Here is a 25503-nt window from a genome sequence, read left to right on the forward strand (position 1 = left end):
CTATCTAACGCATCCTGGAGACTATATGTAAGTGAAGAACACTTCTCCTCTGGACCAGGAAATATGGCTGGTAGTCCAGTAGACCTGGTCTTGACTGCTGTATCCCAAGCTGTCTGTTTTCACTTGTAGAAACCCTGCAAATCTAAATCTAAAGACACTGTAGTTTAAATCTAAAACTAGATTTAAACTACAGTGTCTTGGGGAGAATCCTAAAGGAGAGCTGGCTTAGAGAGTACCCTCAGGGAAAAAAGCATGTTACACACACAGACATAGAAAGCACACAGGATTTGGGAAACAACAGCAACTTGGCTTTGCCTGAGGTTCTGATATCACTTGGAAAGCAGATTGAGCTGATTTCTGCTGCACATCTGAGCTGCCTCCTGGGTAGACTCCCTGAGTGGCTTGTGTCTTTATTCCTGGTAAACCAGATAACTGGATTGCCCTCAGCATGTGAAATTTTGTGCACAATTTGGCAAAGATTGGTTTTACCTGAGCTCCTGGCTGCTTTTACCAGAGCTATGAACACATCACTAACTTTCTCATTCCAAGTCTCCTCTCATATTCTTTCTTTCACTCTCAATGTCCATAGTACATCTGAGCCTCCAACAAAGTCACTCCTGGGTTGCACAAGCCTGTGTTAGTGTTTCATGAGTGGGAATAGCTCTGTTGTGCTTATGGAAGTGAGAAAAAAAGTGTAATACTGGATTTTAAAGCATCACCCCCTAATCTGGAGTGGGAGAGTGAGATCATATTGGTTAGTGCTACTGGAGTAAAGGAAGAGAAGAGTAAATGTTACTTAGAGTTGTGTAAATTCACACCAGCACTGAGCATTTATCATCTGCACACACCACACAGCCAAACATCACTCGGCTCTGCATCCACATCCTTGGATGGGAGGACTTACTGTTATTCAGAGACATTCCTTGTGCAGGATGTTGAGCTACACATCCTCCAGAGGTTCCTTTTACCCTAAATCTATCTCTGACCTTTTTGTGGGATGACTTGTCTGAGGAGATCTGCTCTGGCAGAGACATTTTTACCCTGTCTTGCCTTCTCTATCAGTGTGCAACAAACTCAAGTCTTCAGGATCACTCTGTTGTGTGTGGCTCATGGTCTTCTCTCTCAATCCTCAGCACCTAGTATCTCCTGTGACAGAGGTCCAATTTCTGACTAGAAAACCTCCTTGAGGGTGACCCACACTTGAGTGAGTCTCACATGCTAATGCAGATGTGACTCCTTCCTTAACACTGTTCTTCCAGCCATGACCAGACAGGCTTTTCTGAAGCCCTGGGGAAGCTTCAGCCCTTTGTCACCCTCAGATGACATTTCTCATGGAAAGATGTTGTTTTCGTAACTGTCTCCATCATCTGGAGCTGAGTGAGTCAATCCTACATGGTAGAGATCTCTCAGGGACAAAGGCTGGGGCAGCCCTGCAAACCTCTGTTTCCTGGAGCCCCACTTATGGGGATTCTGGGCTTATTTCTGTCTGTCCAGCAGCTCTGCCCAGGTGGATTACTAAAGCTTGCAAAGTCTGTTGAAAATGGGGAAGCCTCTGTCAAGGGGCATCAGAAACCAGCAGGTCTCAGGGAAGGCCTGGGATGGACAGCTGGAAACCTGTACATCCATGTCCAAGGACAAGGGAGGGGAAGCATCCTAGAGAGAAGTTCAGAAAGAGAAACCACAGCCTGGGAATGAGGTCTAGTGCAGGAAATAGAGCATTGACGCATTAATTCATGGGCTTAGCTTTTCTCTGTACATCAGGAGTGACAGTGCCTGGAGACCTCTTTGCACGCCTCTGTGTTGGGGTGAATTGTGGGGAAATGGATTCATACCCACCGACTGTGGTGCTCCTGCATTTTCCCTCCTCCTCTCAGAGCTGGCAGGGAGAGATCAGGTTTATAGGTGTCATCTGGTAGTGAAAACTCATCTAGGGGCATCAGTCTGAGCACCTTTTGCACAAGTGACAGGGCCACCCACTTCCCACTGCTCCAGTGAGAGGGGTTTGATCTCTGCAAGCCTCCTCTCCATCTCCAGGCACAGCCTGGCCAGGTTTCAGGCACAGCTCTGAGACGGCAGCTCCTTTACCCTGAGCCCCTTGACTCACCCCAAGGTGAGACTGTCTTCAGCATTTGATGAGTCATATAAATGTCAAGGATATCCCTGTTTTCCCTGATTTATGCTGATTGAGCAGTTTCCCTGCATAGAGCACTGACACTGCTTTTGCTGCAGATGCAGTCATTAAGCAGCTTTATTCCTCCAGCAGATCTGACAGAGCCAGGGCTATTTTGGCACTGGTGAGGCAGTGAGGTTGTTGGGGTGTTTTATTTTATTTTATTTTATTTTATTTTATTTTATTTTATTTTATTTATTCATTTTATTTATTTTCTTTATTTCATTTTATTTCATTTTGTTCTATTTTAAAAATTAATCATTCTAAGACCTTTATCTTTTTTTTTTTTACAGACAGCTGATTAAAACGTGATTTGATGTGCTCTATGACCCTTTTCATAGTGCACGTGTTCATGCTTTAACCCTCTGGGGTTTTTCATGTGCTTGTTTATCATTGGTATAATTGTTAACTCCTGTAATATTTATGTTATGTAATATTTATGCAAAGGGCAGCCCGGGAGGAGCAGAGTGCAATGGCATAGGGAGAGCAGATGTAGCAATGTCCCCACACCGTTAGACTTCAAGACACCAGGGTTCATTTCTCTATTCTGCCCTTCTGACCTTGGCAAGGTCATTTCACTTTTCTCATCACTGTACAGCTGATTTCAAGAATAATTTTTGGTTCCATATTAGCTAACTTGTGCTGCACAGAGGGCTGTGTGTCTTTTTTAATCTGTTTTTTTTCACCTATATAAAGAACTCCTTCTCTGAAAGGTCGTAATTTAACATCTCCAAGTCTTCGGAAGACAGACTGTCATCATCTTCTTCAGCTCCTGATGTTTTCCTGCTCCTGTTCATTTTTTCAGAAGCCTCCTGGCCCGTTTTGGTTGAATCAACATCAAAATGATCAAAGACACCCTGATTAGAGGTTTCAGAAGCATAGCTGCTGAACATGTATGTTAAGGGAAAATTGTCATCCTGTGTAGGGAAACACATTTTTGTGGAGCCTTCAGCAGTGAGACCCATTCCAAACATTTCTTCTGCTGCCTTTGGAGCCTGGCGCTGTGGATCCAACTGCATCAGGAGTTCACAGCTCTGAGTCCCTTCCAGGTCTCTAATACTCATCTCATCCTGCCCATCGAGAAGCGAGAGGCTGGAGGTGTACCACAGCTCCAGTGAGGGATTTGTTTCTGATGAGATTTCCTGGAATAAATCTGAAGGATTTGGATCGAAGAAAGGTAGATTTTCTGCCTCTGAGTTTTGCAAATCTGAATTTGGAGTTTTTCTTGCTATGCTGGGGAAATCTTGTCCTCCAGAAAAGAACAAGTTACTGTCCCCCAGAAAATCCATGTTGCTGAACTGAAGCTCAGCCTCCTTAGGTACCTTTTCTGAATTGCCTGGTGAAAAAAATATCCCATCCTGTGCCACTGTGCCCTGGACATCCAAGCTCAACAGGTTCTGGGTTTCTGGCAGATGAACATCATGGTGATTCCCTCCCCTGGTGAGATTTTCACTGTTGTCAACTACAGGCATAAGCTCTGGAGGAGGCTGTAGAGGGAATTTTCCATGATTTGAGGTTCCTGCAGCTTCTTTCTGATTTTCCTGTGTGGGCACAAGAGGGGGCCAACAGCTGTCCTGTTGCTGCCAAACCTGACTATCTAAAACCTCTTGGTCATGAATGTCAAATTCAGTTCTCTCACGTTTATCATCGTGTGACATACTTGTGCCAGGTGCTAACAACAGGACATCAGTCTCCTTGCTCTCAGCAGAGCCTGAGAATCCTCCAGAGCTCTCCTGGATGTGTTTAGGGAACAGCTCTGTCTTTCCAGGCTGTGGGAGGTGATCATTCTTGGAGGCCTTTTGCTTTGCTTGGCTGGAGGAGCTGAGGAGGCCCTGTGCCTTTTCTGTCCTGCCATCAATATTTGCTTGTTTTGAGGATCCTGCAGGTTTTTCTTGTGCATTCTGCTTCTTCTCTGAGGAGTGACCAAACAAAGTGGCAAGGGCTGACTGGGACTTTGTGGGTTTCCTCTGGGTTATTGCTTCGTTCTTGGGAGCTCTGCCTTTGTCTTCAGAGCCAAAAAGGGTAATGAAGGGGTTTTTCCCAAGCCTGAAACCTTTACCTGATGTCTCTCTACAGGCTTGGCTGCTTCTGGCCTCCTTGCTCTGAGCAGCAGTCTGTGACATAGGCACAGTGCTTTCCTCTGGGAGTTTCAGATCCACTTTTTCTTCCCCTGCTGGATGGCCTCCAGAGTTGTCCAAGGATATATTTGGTTTGGAATATTCTGATGTCTTGGCTGGATGCTCAGAAATGTGCAAGGTGTTTTCACTAAGAACTTCCCTGTAATCCTTTGACTTGGAGTTGTTGACTTCATCATGTGAGGGGCAAGTAGCACAAGTTCCTTTCAGAGGAGTGTCTGTTGATACTGGAAAACCCTTGCCAGGTGATTTCATATGATGGCTCCAAATACCCTCATGAGTGACAGTTTTCAATGGGCCACATGTGTCCTGAGGTTCTGTTTCTTGTAAAGAGGGCGTATTGTTATCATCTGTCCTGTCTGGAGAACCAGGTGAAGAGACTCTGCTCTTTGCAGCTTCATTTTCCTGAGATGTGTGCTCAGGACTGGGCTCTTCCAGAGACCCTGACACACTTACTGGTTTCTCTTCTTTTGTCTTCTCAAATTCTGCCTCTTTGCTCTCAATTCCAGGCAAATCTCTTCTGCTGGATGGTTGCATAACTTCCCCCAAAGTTACTGGCATCTGTTTCCCAGGGAACTCTCTGGTGTTTGCCTTTGATTTCTCATTCAACATTTCAGTGATCTCAGGTGACACACCCAGCCCTCCTGGCCCCAGGGACCCAGAAGATACAAAAGAGGTCCTCAACACACCAGAGGCGGAATGGGCTTCTTCAGCTTCATTTTCAGGGGGATCAACACCCTCAGCTACACATTTTAGCTCTGTACTTGTGGTGTTTCTGGTTTCGGGTTCTCCTGGCACATGAATGGTCTGTGTGCTGCTCATTCCCTCTCCAAGGTGATGCTTGGCCCCTGCAGTATCTGGGCTGGCTACAGTCGGTTCAGGCTTGTTATCTGTCATTGTGCCTCCTTTGCTGGGTGTGCTCAGAGACCCACAGGCCTTGTTTTTTGTCACTGGGACCTCTGTGTCAGCGAGAATGCAGCCACCTGTGCCCCCCAGGTACATCCACAAGGTGGGTTTAGTGCTTTGGCATGTGGGGTGGGGAGCAAGTGAGCCACGAGGCAGGGGTTTCACAGGCTCCAGGACGGGAGGGAGGGAGGCACAGGCAGGTCCTCTCTTCAGCTGGGTTTGGCCCTGCTGGATTGCAGCCACACGCTGGGACACCTTCCCCTCTTTCTTTCCTTCAGGCACATCCCCATTCCCAGCCTCTTCATGGCCTCTCTGCTCTCTGTTCTTGGGCCAGGAACACACTTGCTCTCTTTCCCTCGTGCAGGTGATGCCAGGTAAGAATCTTCCCTTCTCCCCTGCTCCCTCCTGACCCCTGAGCACCATCCTTCCTGCCCTGCTGCCTGCAGCCTGGTAGGTTTGCAGGCTCAGTGCAGGCTTTTTCTGGGAACACACTCCATTACCAGCTTTTCCATTGACAGTGAAGGCTGGTTCTGAAGGTGGCCAGACTGCTCTGAGCTTGCTCCCTAAGAGGACAGACCTGCTGTTCCTGTGCTCAGCCAGCTGCAGATCACACTGTGCATTGAAGGATGCGGGTTTCTCTCTCGTTTCAGTCTTTTTGGCCCTGTTACACCACTCCCAGGGCTGTGGTCCATGCTGAACATGGTGGTGCTCCAGCCTTTCCATCTCACTTCTGCTTCCAGCCCCAGCCATCAGCTTGTAGTGGACTTGGCAGTAAAACACCCCGTGGAGGGCAGCATAGTTTTGCAAGCTGGAAAACACACATTGGCACAGCTGTCAGTGGCTATGTGGGAGGGGAGCTGTAGCACTGATGGACAGGCTTTCAGCAAAATCATTTTTCAGTGGGGAAGGGAGGGAGCAGGTTGAAGAATGAAACCTTTCAAAAGTAGTGTTGGCTTTCTCAGAATATGTTTGATTTTTCTTTCAAACACCAAAACACGTGAAAAATTAAACATTTCCTTGCAATGCCTCCGGGGGCTGTAGCCCAGGTTATGTGCAATCCCTTTCTCATTTACAGGCCAGGCTTCATACCAGTACTTCATCTCTGCCCCTGTATTCACAGCGTGGACCTTATGGGTAAAAGTGCCCAGGGCTCCCATGATACAACAACTGCAGGAGGGGAGGAAGTGTCTGCAGAGCTAGGGGTAACAGGATTCCAAGCAGCCTCACAGGAGGTGGCTGTCTCAGTGACTGACAAGCTGAAAACAAGTCAGCATTGTGCCCTGGTGACTGGGAAGCCAACTACATCCTGAGCTGCATGGCCAAGAGAAGTGAATGTTCCTCTATATTTGACTTTTGTAGGATTCCATGTGGATAACTTTGTCCAGTTTTGGGCTCCTCACAGCAAGGAATTCAGCAAAAAGCCACCAAAGTGGTAAGGGACCTGTGTCATCTGAGGAGAGGCTGAGAGATGAGTTGGCCAGGTCCTACCAGGAGAAGGTTAAGAGGGAGAAACTCACTGCTGCGTGTGTCTATTTTATGGGAGGTTATAGAGAAGACAGGGCTGGAGTGCTCTTGGAGGGGGGCAGTGACAGGATGAGAGGCGATGGGAACAACTTGTAACACAGGGAATTGTGATGAGTGGCAAGAAAAACCATTTTCACTGGTGGTCAGATGTTCAAAGAGGGGCCCCAGCTGAAAGGCTGTGTAACCCCCATCCTTGAAGCCATTCACACCTCTCCTGGACATGTTCCTGAGCTCCTGCTCTCCTTAGGCCTGCAGAAGGCTGAGTGGAGACTTCCAGAGGTGCCTTCCAACCTACCTGACTCGATGTGATGCTTGGGGACATGATTTAGTGGTGGAGAGTGTTGGGTAAATGGTTGGACTCAACGACCTTAGAGGCCTTTTCCAACCTTAATGAGTCTATGATTCTATGACCATAGGAAGCACCCTAATGGCTCCTCCAATCACATTCCCTATCAGTATTCCCAAACTGTAAATATTTATTGTAGTTTCAGCTCACCCTTGCACCACCATCCATGCAGATTCCTAATCCATGGGGGTCTGCAATCTTGAGGTGGGCAGACTTCAGCCTCTGGTGATGGAGAGGCAGATGGAATCAGGGAAACTGCATGCCCTTTTTCTCATTTCCTGAGTCCTGCTCTCTCAGAATTACCCTTGGGCAATTTAGATGGAAACTACTTGGGCATCCCTTAGAAACAAACACACTTGTGTCCTGCCACTCACCTCAGCTTCCTCCCGCAAACCTGACAGCAGAAACACGAGTGGTGCACACAGACCTTGTCAGTGACCACACACTCCATGGGGTAGACAGGCTTCAGGCAGGAGGCACACATTTCTTTCAACATGGGCTGAAGAAGGAGAGACTGAGGTTAAATAACTGAATCATGACCACCTGGAAGTGCATCTGCAAGGTAATTTTCTTGGGATTTTTTTTGCAGATCTGTCGTGCGAGTTCAGATTCCTGTCTGGTCCAGTTTACCTGTCAGCTTGGATGGGTCAGTGTTAATTTTCAGTCAGAACAGAAAGACGGAACACCCTTGGATCTCTGATGAGAAAAAATATGTTCATTTGATTGAGAGTAAATGATTCATTCAGTTGAATAATATAAAAACCTCGAGTAAGGCGAGAAATGTTGCTCTGACTCAAAAACTCTGTGCAGCTCCTGGAATCACTGGTATCTTATGGCTGCTCACACAGACACATAGTCCAAACCCTGGAAAGGCAGCTCATATCAGCATAAAGCTTCCACAGCTCCATGAATCTGGTGGTTTACTCCACTATGTTTACTGTCTGGATTGTGTTGTGTGCCACGACCTGATTCCTCAAACACGTCTTTATGTGAAAAGCCCAGAGAATCTCTCTGGAAAGCATTGCCAGCACCAGCCTTTTTAGTGGAGAGAGAGAGGGGGAAAAGAATCTTGGCTATCAGCCCAGCTGCAGAAATAGGTCCAGGTACTCTGCATGGTCAAGTGACCCAGAGGGTGCAGGTGGCAGTAAGGATGCCTCTGTGCACTCCTCACTGCGGTGCAAAGCAGAGGTTCAGCTTAGCTGGCAAATTAATCTGAAAACTCAGGTCTTTCCAAAGCCCCAGAAGGAGCACAGCTGAGCCCAGCCTAACTCTGACAGGTCAGTGCTCTGAGTACTGACACTCCCTCACGTCAGGGCAACTCTGCCTCTTTGTCAGGGGTTATTTGCCACAGTTTTGCTGGTGGTCTCTGATCCCTCTGGCTTTCTTTCCATGTGTTCCTACCCTGGTTTGCAGCATTTCCAGCTCACAGAAAAGACAAGTTTACTTTCTGCTCTCATGTTGAGTGGGCTGATGGCCAGATTTTAGCTTTGAGTAAACAGTAGTCCAGAGAAGTTGGGCATTCCCCGTCCCTGGAAGTGTTCAAGGCCAGGTTGGAAGGGGCTTGGAGCAACCTGATCTAGTGGAAGGTGTTTCTGCAAGGGGATTGGAATGAAGATGGTCTTTAAGGTCCCTTCCAACCCAAACCATTCTATGACTGTGTTTCTATGAAACAGGAATGTGTTTCTGTATCTAAAGAGATGAGTTGACACAAACAAGAACAAGACACAGAACAAGAACCCTGTCTTTTACTTGCAACACACACCTGGGGAAACAATTTTTAACTTTTTAACTTTTAATTTCATTTTGTCTGATCATATCATTAAGGTCAGGTCATCTTTGTTTTCCTGTGACAACACTTTCAAGAAGATGAGTTTAGCATCTTGAGTTTTCTTCCTTCCTTCTACAGGGAAGCATACAAACAAAATCCCTGTCTTTCCTTCAGTCTGCAATGATCCCAGCACCCCTCCACTCTTCCAGTCCTCTGCAGAGAGCAGACCATGGGTCTGTAAGTGAGTACAGAAATAATGGATGTCTAAACTCCCAGAATTCTTGGTGGAGGTCTGTTAAGGCAATCTAACGGGTGATACATCTACCCTGAAACAGGCCCACGTAGTTGTGCAAAGTTGATCTGTTTGCAAGGTGAATTTCACCAGTGTGACTGTAGAACTTCCTCTGATGGTGACGAGCTCTCACCCAGCACAAGGCTCTGTGTCCTGGCAGAGAAGAGAGTAACTCAACATGTCTGTGTTGTATAAGAAGAAAATGCTTTCCTTTAACCGTGACCAAAGAAGGAAGCAGAGCTGTTTAGCAAACAAGAAGGATCTCTCTCCTCTGAACTGGGGATGAATGTCTGTACTCCTGGGGTGTTTCCACAGTGGGATAACCTTTTATAGGGGGTATTGGTCTCTTTAATGGGGGGACTTATTTTCAGTGCTCATTGTCTGATGCATGGCAAACACTCTTGCCTTCAGAGGTGTATTTGGCAGCCCCAGGAATAAGCCTTCCTTATGGTCTGAAAGATAGAGAGGTGATTAGAAGCAATTGAATGGCACTGTGGGCAAGGAAATTATCCTAAGGCTTCTGTGAAAAGCAGTTACAGGGTGTTCCTGGAAGGCTCTTCCAGCACACCACTGATTACTGCAGTGCTGAAAGTTGCAGCTGGATTATGGCTTATCAGTTGTTGCCTTTTTTTCCTTGTGTGAATTAAAACCTTTATATAGCAGGAGAAGTCAGCCTGAAAACTCCTGTGTTATTGATAAGGGGAGAATGTGGGGAAGGGTCTGGGGCACAAGGCTGATGAGCAGCAGCTGAGGGATCTGGGGGGGCTGAGCCTCCCCAGAGAAAAGGAGGCTCTGGGGGGACCTTCTGGCTCTCCACAACTCCCTGACAGGAGGGTGCAGCCAGGTGGGGGTTGGTCTCTTCTCTCAAGTAGCAAGTGATAGGACCTGGCCTCAAGCTGTGCCAGGGGAGGTTTAGGCTGGGTGTTAGGAAATATTTCCTCACAGAAAGGCTTGCAAGGCATTGAAAGAGGCTGTCCTGGGCAGTGGTGCAGTCACCATCCCTGGAGGGATTTAAAAGATGTGTAGATGTGGCCCTTGGGGACAGGGTTTAGTGGTGTGTTGGTAGTGCTGGGGTAATGGTTGGACTCGACGATCTTTCCAACCTGAATGATCCTGTGATTCCATGGTAAGCACGAATCTTTCAAACTGAAGACTGAGTGTCCTCAGGGAGGCCAGTGACTGACAGAGCTGGGAAGGGCAGTACTTTTTGTGGACACTTCAAATGAGGCCTATTTCCTGTCCACTACTGCAAGAGAACCAGATCTGCAGCTGAAGTTCTACTTTGACCCCTCAAGGAGATGTAGGTCTGATAATACCAACTGTCCCCTGTCCCCTGGTGCAGGTAACTCTCCCAGCCTGCTTACTTTTGAAAACATCTACTGTGTGAGAATGCAGATACCCGCCAGGGTAAAGAACAGTGAACAATGTCATGTCTTGTACCTAAAAATCACAGAAAAACTGTGACAGCTAATTTGGGATCTGAAAGTTTGTATGAGCTCTGCTGGTTTATTATTGCAAAGTCTGAAGCACGGAGAATATGAGCTGATCCTTCAGCTTGTGTTTGAGTTTCAAATCTTTGCATTTGTTTTTTCTCTCCAGCTCTTTCAGTGTCCCCAAGAGCCATGTATGGTGCTGAAACAGTGCAGCATGTGTCTCCTCATCATATTTCAGTTCCTAGATGATGGAAATATCACGAAAGAAGCACGTCTTAAATGATCTTAGTCTCATAAATGGCTCTTTGAGACATTTAGAAATCCTGTAAAACCAGAAACACAAACAATAAGATTGGTATTTCTAAGCAGTGGCAGCGCAGGATGTTTGGGTTTATTTGAGTTTATGTGGAATAATTTTCATTGCCTGAGCAACCTGTTTGCAGCTTACTAAAATTGCTCCACAGTTGTCCTTCAAGAGAAATGAAACAAACATGTGATGGAAGCCGAGATGGAAACAAACAGGGGTAAGAAAGGAGTGTTGGAAAAATTTTGAAGAGGGTCTCCAGGTAACTAACTCTCCCTTATTTCTGCAGTGGGTCCTACTTAAAGGAATTGGGAGGGTGTAAGTGGTTATTTTATTCAGATTGCCTGAAAATAGTTATGCTCAGTTTATTATGATCTGCTCTTCCAGCTCAGCCTTCAGTGTGCAATGGAAAATTATGTTCCTATTCTTCTTTTGGCATGTCTTTCAAATTTATGGGGTTCTGGATGTAAATCAATGAGATCTGGGTATGTACATCTTTTCTGGGAAGGAAGCAGAAATCCAGCGTGGTCTAGAACACCTTGAACAAGGTCTTTGTGATGCAAGATGACAACTGCTATTTAGAAGCTTTGCTATGGGCTCAGGGATGTGGAGTGGTAGACTCTGAACAGTCCCTTCCTCTCCAGTGTCCTGCTCCTAATTCATTAGTGTGGGCTCTTTTTCCTCAGAGGAAAAGGGCAAACATTAATCATAGCAAATTACTGAGTTTTTGTTTTTTCACTGAGGTTACTGTCCCATTCTCAGAAAGATAAAGTGATGCACTGAGAGATGAGGTGGCTGGCTATAGTTCAACGAGTCTACAATCTGAGCCAGGCTGTAGGACACAGCTCCACAGCCTCACCTCAAGTCCTGTGCGCAGTTTCGGTCACCACAATAAAAGAAGGACATTAAACTATTACAGAGTGTCCAGAGGAGGGCAACAAAGATGATGAAAGGCCTTGAGGCATGAGGAGTGGCTGAGGGCCCTTGGTCTGTTCAGCATGGAGAAGAGGAGACTGAGGGGAGACCTCATTATGGTCTTTAACTCCCTCATGAGGGGAAGTGGAGGGGCATGTGCCAATCTCTGTGACCAGTGACAGACTTGAGGGAATGGCCTGAAGCTGTGTCAGGGGAGGTTTAGTCTGGATATTAGAAAACAGTTCTTCGCCTGTTGGGCACTGAACAGGCTCCCACAGAAGTGGTCACAGCACCAGCCTGAGCTCAAGAAGTGTTTGGACAATGCTCTCAGCCGCATGGAGGTGATGCCATGAAGATTTTTTGCCTTTTCTTTTAGACCCCTGTTATACCTTTTTTACAACTTTTGTATTCTTAGTGCTTTTTTCCTACATTCTTGGTCTTGTTTGTCAAGCTGAGAGACTCAACATTTTAGAAGCTTTGTAGGTAGGGATCAGTGTGCCCCAAACCCCAAGGTGCTCTCCAGAACACATTCTGTAAACTGAGATAGAACCATCCAGGGGAAGGTTCCTTGGGGAGGGGGGCTCACTTGAGCCTCTCACTGGGGAATCTTTGATAGATATGATAATTAATAACACCTATAATGTTATACCCAATCTTTTGGGGGGTGCATTTTTGCGGGGTGCATTTTGATGCATTTGACCTGGACGTGTGCACCTAAGGATCCTTAAAATAAATACCAAGGTAAAATCCCTTCTAACCATATTTGACTCTTGATTTTAAGACCAGGAAAAGGCATCAGAAGAAATTTTGGGGATTTCTTGTGCAGGGCCCGAACCTGGACTCAATGGTCCTTGAGGGTCCCTTCCAACTCAGGATATTCTGTAATTCTGTGAGAAACCATCTGGCCCTTCCATAGGCTCCTCACATTCCCCCACACCTGGAGTGAACTCCTTGCTCACCCACCCATCCCAGAGCCGAGTGTGAGGTGAGTTGAGGCACAGCAGTGAGTAAGGGCTGGCTCATCAGCTGCTCCTCCTCATAGGACTTGTAGAGGCACAACACCTCAGCTGCCTTCTCCCGTGGGGGAAATGGGTACACACAAGTGTCCAGACCTTTCCTGGTGTACACATCCTACCCAGGCTCCACATGCCTACACAGAGTCCTGGTTCTGTATCATCCTGGACTCATTTTTCAGATAAGAGTATGAACACTCTTTGCTGAAGGGCTGGTGATCCACCCACACTCTAAAGAAGATGTAGACCAAACCCCTCCAGTGACACAGAGTGCTCTCAGTGTGTGATTCAACTGGTCCATCAAGATATAATTTCTAGGCACTTTGAAAGGAAACAAGCACTGAATAAAAGAAACTCTACCAGACCAAAGTATTTTTAGAGGTAATGTTTACCGTCAGAATGCAGCAATAGAAGTTAAAAAAAAAAAAAAAAAAGCCACAAAATATCTAAAATCTTGAGTTGAGAATGTACAAAACAAAGTCATAATAATAAGAAAAATTGCTTTACAAATTCTCAAAATGAATTTAAACAGTAAACATGTAGGAAAGCATGGAAAATCTAAAATAAGGAGTTTGTGTATACTGAATAATAAATTAGAATTCTAGAAATAAAGAAGAGAAAGCAGTAACCATTCTGACTCAAGAATATTTCATAGCATATTTCTTTGGGGGAATGGCATTGATAGTAGCTGTAGGTCTTGGCTTTACAATTTCCAGTATCATCAAACACTTTCCAGGAACTGAAAAACAAACTGATAAATAACTCCCCCAAGTCCAAGAGCGACAACAATTCAAGACTTTTTTTTCCTTTTCTTATTGGCTAAGAGAAAATCTATCCAACCCACCCATCAATATGAACTTGTGTATATATATGTTTGTGTGTATAGGATGCCCTTCTTAGAAAAAGAAGGTACCATAAAGGTGTTTGTTTTCCAATGACCAGATTGATTGGTTTTTTAATTGATCCTACCTATCCTTCCTTCTGCAGTGGTTCAGAGAAGCCCGATCCAACACCTCCAACCACCCCCACCAAACTTTCTAGGGGGAAGTACCCTAAGGTGCCCATGGATGGATTTTTCCCTTGTGCTTCTAACAGTGCCAGGACTCCGGGTTGTGGTGCAGCACCAAGTCTGTTGGGCTGGCCAGGTGAGGGATGTTCTCCAGCGTCAAGGCAGGCTGCACTTGTCCTGTCTGTATGCAAACACCGAGACGATGACCCTGAGAAGTCCTTAGGGTGAAGGTAAATCCCTGTGTGTAATGTGGATAAAACAGGAGAAATGTTTATCGTGGCCCTTCTCTTTTGTCTTATACAGTCCTCTCTTGCTCTCCAGAATCTCCTATTTCTTTGGCTTGGAGTTGCCAAAGGTGACAAAGACCACTCCTGGCTCCTGAAAAGTCCCGTTGGTGTGGAAGTCTTCACCTGGGCTCTTCAAGTACCTCCGAAACACAGGTGAGGCAGATACCTCATACTGGGGATGAGAAACCACATCGCACGTGGAGGATGTTTGTGTCTCAGATTGCTTGGTGACTGTGGTGGATGAAGTGATGATTTTGTTTCCAAACTGGTCCATTTCCTCATACTGCTCCATAACAGTCCGGGTGGCTCCGTAGAGCTTGGACCCGTCGGGCCCTGTCTGCAGCTCCAGGATGCTTTTCTGCCTCCGTGGATTTTGTGGGCTGGGGACATTCAGGGAGCGGTATTCTGAAAAGCTGCCTTTCATCCCACAGTGGCAGCTGTCTTTGGAGGTGTCCAGAGAGCACTTCTCTTTGTCACTGGTTGGATGGTTGGTGTTGCCAAGCATGTGCTGTTTCATTGAGCTCAGCCCAGCTTTTGTTTGGACGGGGTCTGGCCTCTTCTCTAAGGGTTTTGTGTCATGCCCAGCAGACCCTGCTGAGGGGTGGTTAAACGAGCTAAAGCTGTTCTGAGCAAAAGCATCCCTCTTTCCTGGAGAGTCAAGACAGTCTGGTGAAGGGCTATCCTGGGGGGAATGTGCTGTCCTGGGTGATTCTGCTGGTTTCCTGGCAGCAGACTCAATGGAGATGTAGGAAGGTGAGGAGGGAGAGCTGACACGAGACTGAATGAGGCGGGGGACCCCTAGCTCTGCCTTGGCTGCCTCGGTCTTTTCTGCCACCTTTGCACTTTCCACAGATGCTGCTTCCCCTGTCTCCAGCATGACTTCCTCTTGCTTGGCTTTGCTTGAGACAATGCTGATTTTACGGATATTGCTACTGCTCACAGAGCTTTGGGTGCTCCCCAGAGACTCCTTCAACAACCCTGAGAGCCCAGCAATGTCTGACTCAGACTTGAGACTAGAAACAGAATAAATAGCTTTCTTGATGGCCTCCTCGATATCCTGGATGCGGGCAAGTGTTTGCTCCTTCAGGTGGAGAATCTCAGCACTTGCTCGCTCCAGGTCCTCAAAAACCAGATCCACTGAGGAGACACTGTCAGCATCCTCCTTTGCCGCAGCCTGGTCCTGTTGCTTGGCCTTCTGGCGCACAACCCACTCAGGGACCTTCTCAAAGAAGCTCTTGAGAGCTTTCACATCCACTTTGCTTGTTTCCTCCTCAAACTCCCTCACTCGGTTCAAGATCTCTTGCAGCTGCTCCTGTCTCCTGAGGTTCTCAAAGATCTCCATAGCCTCCTTGACATTGCCTTTCATGATCTCCTCTTTGTGTACTGACAACCTCTTCCGACGCTCATCTTCTGTTTCTCTCTTTTTTTTTTCTCTCATAACAACCCCTGGCTTCTCCTGGGCAGGTGTCTCTGCCTCCCTATCAGGACATTTCAGTTGCCTGCTATTCCCCTGCTGGTGCTCCTCAAAGGAGTTCACTGACTGCTGATGGAAGGACATAGAATGAGACATTTGCCTCCTCTCATGCACCTGCTGCATGACTCTCTGACTATCCCACAATCCATAAGAATTAGATACACTTTCTCTTTCCACCTTGGATAAAGCATTTTGTGGAGTGCCATCTCCTCTCTTCGGAGGGGTGCTGTGGCCCACAGGGGAGGTGCTTGGCTCAGTTTGTCCTGGCACATTCTGTGTCTGTGCTCTGCCAGGACAGGTTGGAGAGGACAATGAAGAGCACCCGTTCTCCTCTTGGCACAGCTCTATCTGCCTCTGAGCCACCTCACCTGGACACCTCCTTGGAGCAGCTGCTTTATCACTCATCATTCCCTGCTTGACTTCAAAACCAATGACTCCATTATTCATTGGTTTTGAGGTCTTATCACTGTCTGATTCTACCTTTCCTTGTCCTCCTTTGCTGGCCTTGTACCTTTCTTCTGCTATTTGAAGAGGGGTTTTGGCAGTGTATTTTGGCAGCTTTCTCTCAGGGTTTGTACACTGAACTGTGACAGACTTCTTCACAGATGTCTCCAAATTGCAGCATTTTGCCTGAGCCTCCTCATACCCTGTTTGTTCATGAACTTCCATGCAGCTTAATCCCAGCTCTGTGGGGGAAGGCTTTGGTTTGCTAATCTCCCTCAAGCCTGAAGGTTTTGGAGGCAGGGGTGGAGGGATGGGTTTGGTTGATTTGCTTGTGCTGTTATTTGCAGAGGCAGAATATGCCTCGTGTAAGAGGTGCTCAGGTTTTGGAGGGGGAACAGGTTTTTTCCTGGGTGGGGCAGTAGTTTCTGGTTTTGGAGGAGTCCTGGGCTTCTCTGCAGGACTCTGATCACTGGGTTTGCAGGACAGAGAAGGGAGAGTGGGAAGAGGGGTTTGGAGTAGTGCAGAACATCCTGGGGCTTCGTCTTTGCTGGTTGGTAATAGAAGGGCACCTTCTCTTGCTGCTTTAGTTGAGGGTGGGCAATGCTCTGCTTTCATCACAGCAACTGAGGGAGGAGGAGGAAAGTCATTATCAGCCTGCGACCCTGAAGCCACTACAGCAGCCTCGTTACTAGTGAGTTGAATCTCATTTTTCTTTTTACACACAGAATAGGACTGCCCTGCATTTCTGTATATCATGGCAGCTTTAAAATCCCCTCTGGAGACATTAACGTTAGACTTTTCCAGCGACTGAAGTGTGGCTTTTAAATTACCTCGGACAACGTCCTCCTTTTCTACCAGGCGCTGTTCTGTGGCGGCACTTTGCAGTGCTCTGATAGCTGTCTGCACATCCCCTCTGACACCAACATCTCTTTCTTCTTGCACTGATTGCTCTTTGTAATCAGACTCAACACAAGGGTTTATATAGGTTTTCACAGGTGTGGCAGTATAAAGGCCATCCTTAATGCTAAAATCTCTACTGGGCACAACTTGGATTTCCTGGCTCAACAGTTGTCCTCCCTGTACTTCCTCAGAAGCACTGACCTTTTTGTGTGATGCTATGCTCTTCTGAGACACGCTTGTGTGGGTCTTGGATGCCTCCTGGACTCTGGTGGTGGTGGTCCTGGTGGCAGTGCTGCTGCTCTCCTGCTTGGTGGATGAAGAGTCCTGTTGGTGTACGGTGGATTGAAGGGTCATGGTCCCCTGTGAGCTGACTGTCTGCTGCCTGCAGGCTGTGTGGACCTCCTCCCTGTTCCTCTGGAACTTGCTCTGAACGTGGTGCTGAATATTTTTTGCTTCTGCTGTCGCCAGCCTCAGGCTTTGCATTGCAGCCTGAAGATCACTCCCCAGGGCCTTTTCTTCTCTCTGAGTCTGGCTGGCTTCCCCAGTCATCACACTCTTCTGTTTCCCATCCACTTCTGCCCTCTGAGCTGTCACTGGGGTCGGAGATGTGCCTTGCATCATAGTTTTTGGTTCTTTCAAATGGGCAGTGGTGGCTTCTTCTTTCTCTGCCTTCTTGCTGGCATCTGCAACCCTTTGGATTGACTTTGTAGTCACCTTAAGCCCTCCAGACAGAATTTCTTCCTTTCCCATCACTGTGGGCAGGGGCTTCCCAAGACATTGCACAGTGGTGCCAGTCACACCTGCTGCATGCACAGCCTCTCTCTGTAACACACCCTCTCTGCCTGTGCTTGCACATACAAATCCCTTTTTTGCTCCCTCCATAGCCCCTGGCTCACTTCCTGCAATTACTTTCTCTATTTTTTCTTTATTTGGCAAGACGTGTACGTTAGCCCCCTGCACAACCCGTGGGCCGCTCTCATCTGCCCCCTCCTCTGCTTGGGAAGAGATGAGGGATTGTATCTCTGACTCCTGCTGGAGATTCTTCAGATAGCTGAGGTCTCCCTTCTCAATGCAGCTTGCAAAAAGTTGTACATTTCCCTTCTCATTGTCCTCACGCTTGATGGTAGCTGCTGCTTTCTGCTCCTGAGAAGAAGCCAACAGGTTCCCAATCGTTGACTTCACATCCCCCTTGACAACTTTCTGCTGGACAGAATGGAACAGGAGGGAGTAGAGAGTCATCTTCACTGATCCTGACTTTGTCTCTTGTAGGACCATCCCCTTTTTGATGGAAGCATCTTGACTGAGGAGACCCTGTAAGGCCTTGGCTACATCTCCACTCAAGTCCTCTTTGCCTTTAGCAGCTTCACTCTGGTCCAGCAGCTGCAATGGGCTTACTTTGATCTTGCCCTCTCTGTCCTCCTCTACCAGCACACTCTGTGCTTCCACGTTGGTTCTGTGCAGGAGCTGCAGCATAATCCTTTGCAAGTGGCCTCCCACAATCTCCTCTTTCAGGATCTCTGGAGCTCCTGGGCTGCTGAGCTGGTACTTCACCATCTTCACACTCTCCATATCATTAGCTTCGATGAGGATTCCATCATGCTGGATAGCTTGGCAAGTGCAGAGAGTCTCTAAAGTCTCCTTCATGGTTCTTTCTTTCAGTTCTATTTCTATGCTACCTTCAGAAGTACTAAATTTATCCAGGGGTGTGCTCTCAAAGAGCCACGTTGTGCTTTTCACATCTGCACGAGGGATCTCTTCTTGGGCCCCAGCACTGGCTGTCACCTCTGTGTCCTTAAGGGTGTCCATGGGCTGGGTTTCAAACAACCAGGTGCAGCGTTTTACATCCCCTTTTTGGCTGTCCTCTCTCTGCACTGTGCTCATGGACGAGCTTCTCTCCGCATCCCCATACAGGGAGTCCACAGGATGGTTCTCAAAGAGCCAAGTGGATGTCCTCACGTCACCTCGCTGCACGTCACTGACACTGACCATCCTCACATACTTCTTCTGGCCCACTTGCTGGGACTCAAAGAGCTGCTTGTTGGACTGAACATCTCCCTTCTGCACATCATCCACTGTTCTGGGCACAGACAACTTTCCCCCTGAGAAGGAGTCAAGAGGCTCTGTCTCAAACCTCCACCGGGCAGTCTGGACATCTCCTTTCTTGATGTCCTCTTGGGTGACAGCCCTAATCACAAACACCTCTTCTTCCTTCTTGATCTGATCCAGGGGCTTAGTTTCAAACAACCACCGGGCTCCTTTCATATCACCTTTCATGATTTCTTCTTTCTGCACTGAGGTGACCTCATGGTATCCCCCCTCTTTGTCCTGGATAGCGTATAAAGGTTGGCTTTCGAATAGCATTGTGCAGGACTTGACATTAGCTTTGCTCATGGTGTCTTTCTGGATCTTCTGGAGCTCTGTCTCGTCCACTTTGTCATGGATTTGGTCAAGGGAATAGGTCTCAAATACGAACCTTTTTCCTCCAACATCTCCCCCCTTGACATTCTTTTCTGGAGGGATTTCCTGGATACCTTCAGAGTTGTCCTTCAGGGTGTCCATGGGGTAGTTCTCAAAGAGCCACGTGAACTTGTGCACAGACCCGGCTTCAATTGTTCCAGCATCCTTCTGGGACTTTGGCTTGGTGGCTGTGTCCAAGGGCTTGGCTTCAAAGAACTCTTTCACTCTGGACACTTCCCCAGACTGGAACTCCACACGACTGGAATAACGCATGTTTTTTTTCCGGTCAGCTTCACTGACAGTGCTGCTGCCCAAGGGTTCAGTCTCAAACAGGTGCCGGACGGTTTTGACATCCACTCCCTGTAATTCTTCCTGACTGTAGGCCTTACTGACTTGCAAATACTGCTCCTCCTGGCCTTTCAGGGAGTCCAGGGGCTGAGTCTCAAACATCCATGTGTAGGACTTCACATCAGCTTGGGGCACACTGCCATCCTCCTCCTGCTTCTTCTCAGCCTTCTCGTACAGGGTGTGCATGGGCTGGGTCTCAAACAACCACCGGCAGGTCTTCACATCCCCCTTCTGGGAGATCTCTCGCTTCACTGAGGGACGCTTCTCCCCTTCCATGGCTTGGAGATGAATGACATCCATGGGCTGTGTTTCAAAGAGCCACTTGGCTGTCCTGACATCACCAGCCACCACCTCTTGTTTTGTGATGCCCCGTATTATATCCACTTTCTTGATGCTTTCATCAAACTGGTCCAGGGGCCTTGTTTCAAACATCCACTTGTAGTTCTTGACGTCACCACTGATGATCTGTTCTCTGCTTACAGAGGTGACTTCGTGGAAATTGCCAAAGCTATCCTTGATGGCATACAGGGGTGTTGTCTCAAACAGGATTTGGTTGGCTTTGACATTGCCAGCTGGAATCTTCTCCTCCTCTTCTTTGGTGGTGGGCTCAGCATCAGCCTGCTTAATGCTGTCTAAGGGGAGAGTCTCAAACAGGGTCTTGAAAGATTTCACATCCCCTTTCACTACCTCTTCCATGCTGGTGGCTGGAATTTCTTCCTCAAATGCCTTGGAGATACTGCCAAGGGGACAGGTCTCAAAGACGTGTTTTCTTTGCTTCACATCTCCCTTCTCATCTGCTGAAAGCTCTACTTTCTTCAAACGTCCCACCTCAAAATTGTCTTTCAGTGTTTCCATCGGCTGCGTTTCAAAGAGCCAGAGTGTAGATTTCACATCGCCTCCGATGACTTTTTCTTTGGTTACAACACTTTCCGAAGCTTCTCCTTTCAGGGAGTCTAGAGTCTGGGTCTCAAAGAGCAATCGCTGCTTAGTGACATCTGCCCCTGTGACAAAATCTGTCGAAGCCTTGAAGTCCTGTTCTTCAACTGTGATTTCTCTGATGGCATCCAAAGGCTGAGTTTCAAATATCCACCTTGCGCCGCTGACATCGGGCCTTCCAATTTCTTCCAGAGAAATCCCACGGATTATCTGCACTTTGGAAGTGTCCTTGTTGATAGTATCCAGGGGCTGAGTCTCAAACAGCCAGCGAGCTGTCCTGACTGCATTGCTCTGAATTTCTTCTCGACAGACAGACTTGATTTCATGGATAGTCCCACTTTTATCTCTGATGGCACAGAGGGGCTCTGTTTGGAAAAGCCTGACAGTCTTCTTAACATCGCCTTTAAGCTCCTGGATTTCTGACTTGAGTTGTAGGATGCTCTTCTCCTCCACTGAGGAGCAGCGTCCTATGGCATCCAAAGACTGTGCTTCAAAGAGCTGTTTGGCCCCTTTCACGTCACCTCCCTGGACAGGCTCCTTGAGAACTGCCTCCTGCACCTCGGTTTCATCCGAATACAGTTTGTTTAATGTGTCCAGTGGCTGGGTTTCAAAAAGCCACCGGGCAGTGCGAACATCCCCTCTGGCAAGGTCTGTTTCTGACACCTTGGCTGATGTTGACAGGTTGTATCCATTTATGGATTGGCTTTCAAACCTCAGGGAAGTGCTTTTCACATCCCCACTGGGAATGACCTCTTCTTCTGTCAGCTTCTTTGTGGCTTGGTGGTCCCCAATGGAGTCAAGTGCCCAGTTCTCAAAAATCCAGCGCATGGACTGAACCTCTCCCGGGAGAACTTTATCCAGGTTCACAGAGGCCTGTGCATTGGGATCCTCGGTGTTAAGCATTTCTGCCAGATCCTCAGTCACAGCTTCTTCCAGGTTCTTCCTGAGCTCGGGGTGCATGTGCCTGTAGAGCCTCTTCAGCTCATTCACCTGGCGCTGCTGGTAGAACTTGGAGAAGGCTTGCTTTGGAGGAGGCACAGGGAGTGCATTGAGATCCTGACCCCCTGGAGCGACGACCTGGACTGAGCCAATGGCTGGAGGGGGAGGCAAGTCATCTTCCATTTTCTTGATGGCAACTTTAGATGATTTCTGAGCTTCTGACATCTTTGGGGAAACAGTTTTAAACGTCAGCATCGCCTCTCACCCCCCGTCCCCACGGCCATTAATGGAGTGAACGGCAAAGGGAAAAGCCAACGGGGGAAATCCATGCACCCAGTAAGCTCCATACCTTTAGTTCAGTAGCACACAGCACTCCAAATCATCACATCACTGCACACGCTCCAGGCTTGGTGTTAACCCTGGTTCCACAGCAAAGCAAGGTCTCTAATCCGGGTGAGGTGGTTAGTCTACAATTCCCTGGATTCAGTCCAGCTACAGCACAAGAGAGGTGCCCGATTTGGACTATGCCATCAAGAGAGAATAACCGTAAGAAAGATAAGGCTGACTTAGAGAAGTCAGCTAGAAGTTAACTTCTCCCTCCAGCTGCCCAGTGTCCAGGACTGTTGTGTCCCCAGCTGAGGACCTGAAGAGTCTGGGAACAAAGGATCTGGGTACAGAAGAAAGCCAAGGAGCTATTTGTGAAGAGATCTCAAGAAGAAAATGGGGAGAGGGAACCAAAGTGTCAAACTGAGCTGATAAGGTTGGACACTATGGGGTGCCCACTGCTCAGGAGGGAGGGCTTGGGGAAGGATGTTCATCTGATTAATGATTTCTTCTGTTGCACTCAGGAGTGTACTCCATGTTACCATTTGCACAAGAATAGGTGCACGTTTACATAGCTGGAGACTTAAATAAAGCTCTTCTGACTTGTAGACTTGTACAGGCATGAGGCTAACTAAGGTTTGCAAACTGCTGGAATCAGCACGCCAAAATCTGTGCTGCCTTAGAGGGAAAAGCAAGGCTGAGGGACCACAGGGTGGAGTAGCTCCTATAGGTGGTGGCCAGGAAAGTTAGACCTGTTTATACTCAGTCAGACTGAGCTCATCTCAAATTCACAGCAGTGTTGGTACAGAAGTGAACAGAGTGGACTGTGGTTGTCCAGCCTCGCTTTGAACCTCCCTTTCTGCAATTTTTCTCCTCAGTTTGTGCATCCTGGGCACTGAACACTCAACTGAATACCTGCAACCTGCACTGCCTGGGCATTTATCCACAGGGAAGGTAGCTGAAGCCTTTAATGATTGTCTAAAAGAGACAGTAATCCTGGTGGCTTTTCTTTCAGTAAACAGATCTGCTGACCCTTGGCATGCCTGTGCAGTTACGTCTGCAGAGTTATGCCTGGAATATTATTAGTTGTTGCTCAAAGCAAGGGTGCACAGTGTTATTTCACTCTGTTACACACAGATTGTTCTGGCTAAAAATATGTTTTGAACATTAGTAAAAGAAACCCACACTCAGAACACCAAAATCAGCATATTTTGCAGCAAGTGAAAAATCCAAATCTTTTGCATGCGCCAATGTACTTGGAATGCACTTTTTAAAACAAAGGTTTGTTGTTTGTTTTTTTTTTTAATCTGTGAAAAACTTCTGAATGTGGGGAAGGGCAACCGAGCAGCTGATAGCTATATTCAGTATGAAAGTGCTCCTGGCTGCCTTGTGTGGGTATTTAGATCACACTCACAGGCCACAAATATTTGGTTAGATAATGGTGCTTATCTTAAACATTTCCTACCTTGCTTTTTTTCTGTCTGTGGGGAGTGTGAATGGAGTTGTCCTTCACAGTACTCTGGAAAAGATATGAAGAGAAATGCCATCAAACTGCACAGGGAGACACATTATCTGCATATATATTTTTATGTGCTTATGTGTAGTAATGTGTATATCAATTACACCTGAAAACCATGCAGGTTGTGGTTTTCTGTTTTGGTTTACTGGCAGTTCTGTACAGTTGAAAAAACAATTTTATTCCAGGTTGATCAGAAATATGTCTTCTAAAGTGCCAGTCAACAAATAAAACCCCAAACCCATTTTTTCAAAGTTAAGGGATAAACAAAACTAGCACTGATTTTTCCAAAGTTTGATTTAGCCAATATTTTTCCTTATACTTCAATATTTCAAAAATTAAAACTGATCTACATTTGTAATTGCATTATGAATTGTGTAATTTAATGCTTTGTAATTTAAAAAAATTTTTTTCTTGGTTTTCTAACCAGTTGTAATTTTCCAAATGCAGTCTCCACTTATTTATTTTCAGCTGGGACTGCTTCATCTGGACCTCTCCCTGATACACGCTCGAGAGACTGCATCTCTGAGCAGGGGCCCCATAAAAGGTTGAGAGTGTGGGGAAACATGAGCGTGCCTGCAGGAAGGGTCCAGGTATTAAATCCCATCCCACGTTACTCCTGGATCACCAGTGGAACTAGAGAAATGGGAAAAAATGTGCCTCATAACCCTTATAACCCGAATTATCCCGTGGCCTGATGATCAGCCTGGAGTGGGGGTTTAAATCTCTGGATCCCAGAATAAGGGATAGAGAAAGAGAAGCACAGGGAGGTTGCACTATAATGTTATGCTTGAGTGTGGCATATATGGACATATACACACACACACACACACACACACATATATATATATATATATATATATATATGTATATAGTATATAGGGGGGGGTGTGTCCGAATGAGGATAGCATGGAGATGTACATGTTACTCTGTACTAAATATTTCCTCCATGGATGTATGTGAATATAAATGTGGAAATAAAATGGAAATCTTATGTATGAGTAAACTGTATAGTCTAGTGAATGTAGGGGGTGTGTATGTGCTTGGTGTGTGTGTGTGCATGTGTGAATTTAATTAGTATGTGATACACGTGTGTGTTTGTACACATTTATCTTATATTTGCAAGTGACGAGGGGAAAATGGTCATTTTTGGGAAACTAAACCCTGTTTCTTCAGATTTACAAAAGCAGACGTTCTCTCTCACCCTCTGACAGGCACTTGCCGGGCCGGGACATTGCTGGGATGCCGCGGGCGGCTGGGGAGGGGGAGGACTCGGTTCTTACCGGCTGTGCGGGGCTGGCGTCAGCAGCAGCAGCTGTCTGGGACAGATACAGAGCCGACAGCTCCTTCACGGAGGGTGCAGAGGACCTCCCTCGTCCTTGCTGAAGTATGTGGCTGGTGCTGCCTGATGGGTCTAAAAATGACCGTGCCCGATCATCTGAAACAGGGACAGAGGCGTGCGGTGAGCCACGAGCCACAGGCGGGAGGGCAGCGCCAGCATCGCTGTCCACGGGCTCTGCCAGGCTTCTGACGCCACACACCGAGTCCCCCAACAGCCCCACCCCTGTCCCCCAAAACTTAACATCACACCCCTCTGGTTCAGGGAGAAAACATGGGCATTCTCATCTCCTTCATGGCTGAGGTGGATGTTGAGCCTGGATGAGAGTAACACATTTGGCAGTGACTTGATTCCTGCATCCCTGGGCAAGGCCATCACCAAACATGAGCCAGTCAGAGGACATGGAGGAGCTACACATACCCAGCTCGAGCCAATTCCCACTTTTATTGCTCCGTGGCCACACCACTCTCCTATGGGTGTGCCTCACAAGCAGTTATGTCCATTTATCTTTGCCTCTCCCCTGGGAGCTCATTTCAGGAGAGATGAAAAGGGTGAGACTTGCCCCAAGATGTAGCAGGGAGCCTTTGGTAGACCCAGAGGACCAAACCCTGCTCTTGAATTTACAGACCTGATATTTTGAGCTGCACCAGCTCCCATGGGGTCCCCACTGGAGCTTCAGTTTTCAAAGAAAGAGGCAACTTCAAAATGTAGCTAAGACCTTTCT

At 47.3% G+C, this 25503-nt stretch overlaps 1 protein-coding gene across 2 annotated transcripts; it reads right to left on the bottom strand.

Moving 5' to 3' along the window:
- Positions 1 to 13260: 13260 nt before the first annotated feature.
- Positions 13261 to 24872, bottom strand: XIRP1 (xin actin binding repeat containing 1). Of its 2 annotated transcripts, XM_020584284.2 has the most exons (4): positions 24724 to 24736; positions 23390 to 23443; positions 17122 to 21825; positions 16555 to 16643 (listed from the first exon to the last, which is right to left on the bottom strand). In XM_020584284.2, the coding sequence occupies exons 3-4, from the start codon at positions 21823 to 21825 to the stop codon at positions 16635 to 16637; spliced, it is 4713 nt and encodes a 1570-aa protein (XP_020439873.1). In that variant the 5' UTR covers positions 23390 to 23443; positions 24724 to 24736; the 3' UTR covers positions 16555 to 16634. The 2 variants fall into 2 exon arrangements, with proteins under 2 accessions (XP_010393127.3, XP_020439873.1); XM_010394825.4 differs by having other exon boundaries at positions 13261 to 21825; positions 24724 to 24872.
- Between the last annotated feature and the right edge of the window lie 631 nt (positions 24873 to 25503).

This window comes from Corvus cornix, chromosome 2 (assembly GCF_000738735.6).
Source record: "Corvus cornix cornix isolate S_Up_H32 chromosome 2, ASM73873v5, whole genome shotgun sequence".
Taxonomy (NCBI): Eukaryota; Metazoa; Chordata; class Aves; order Passeriformes; family Corvidae; genus Corvus; species Corvus cornix.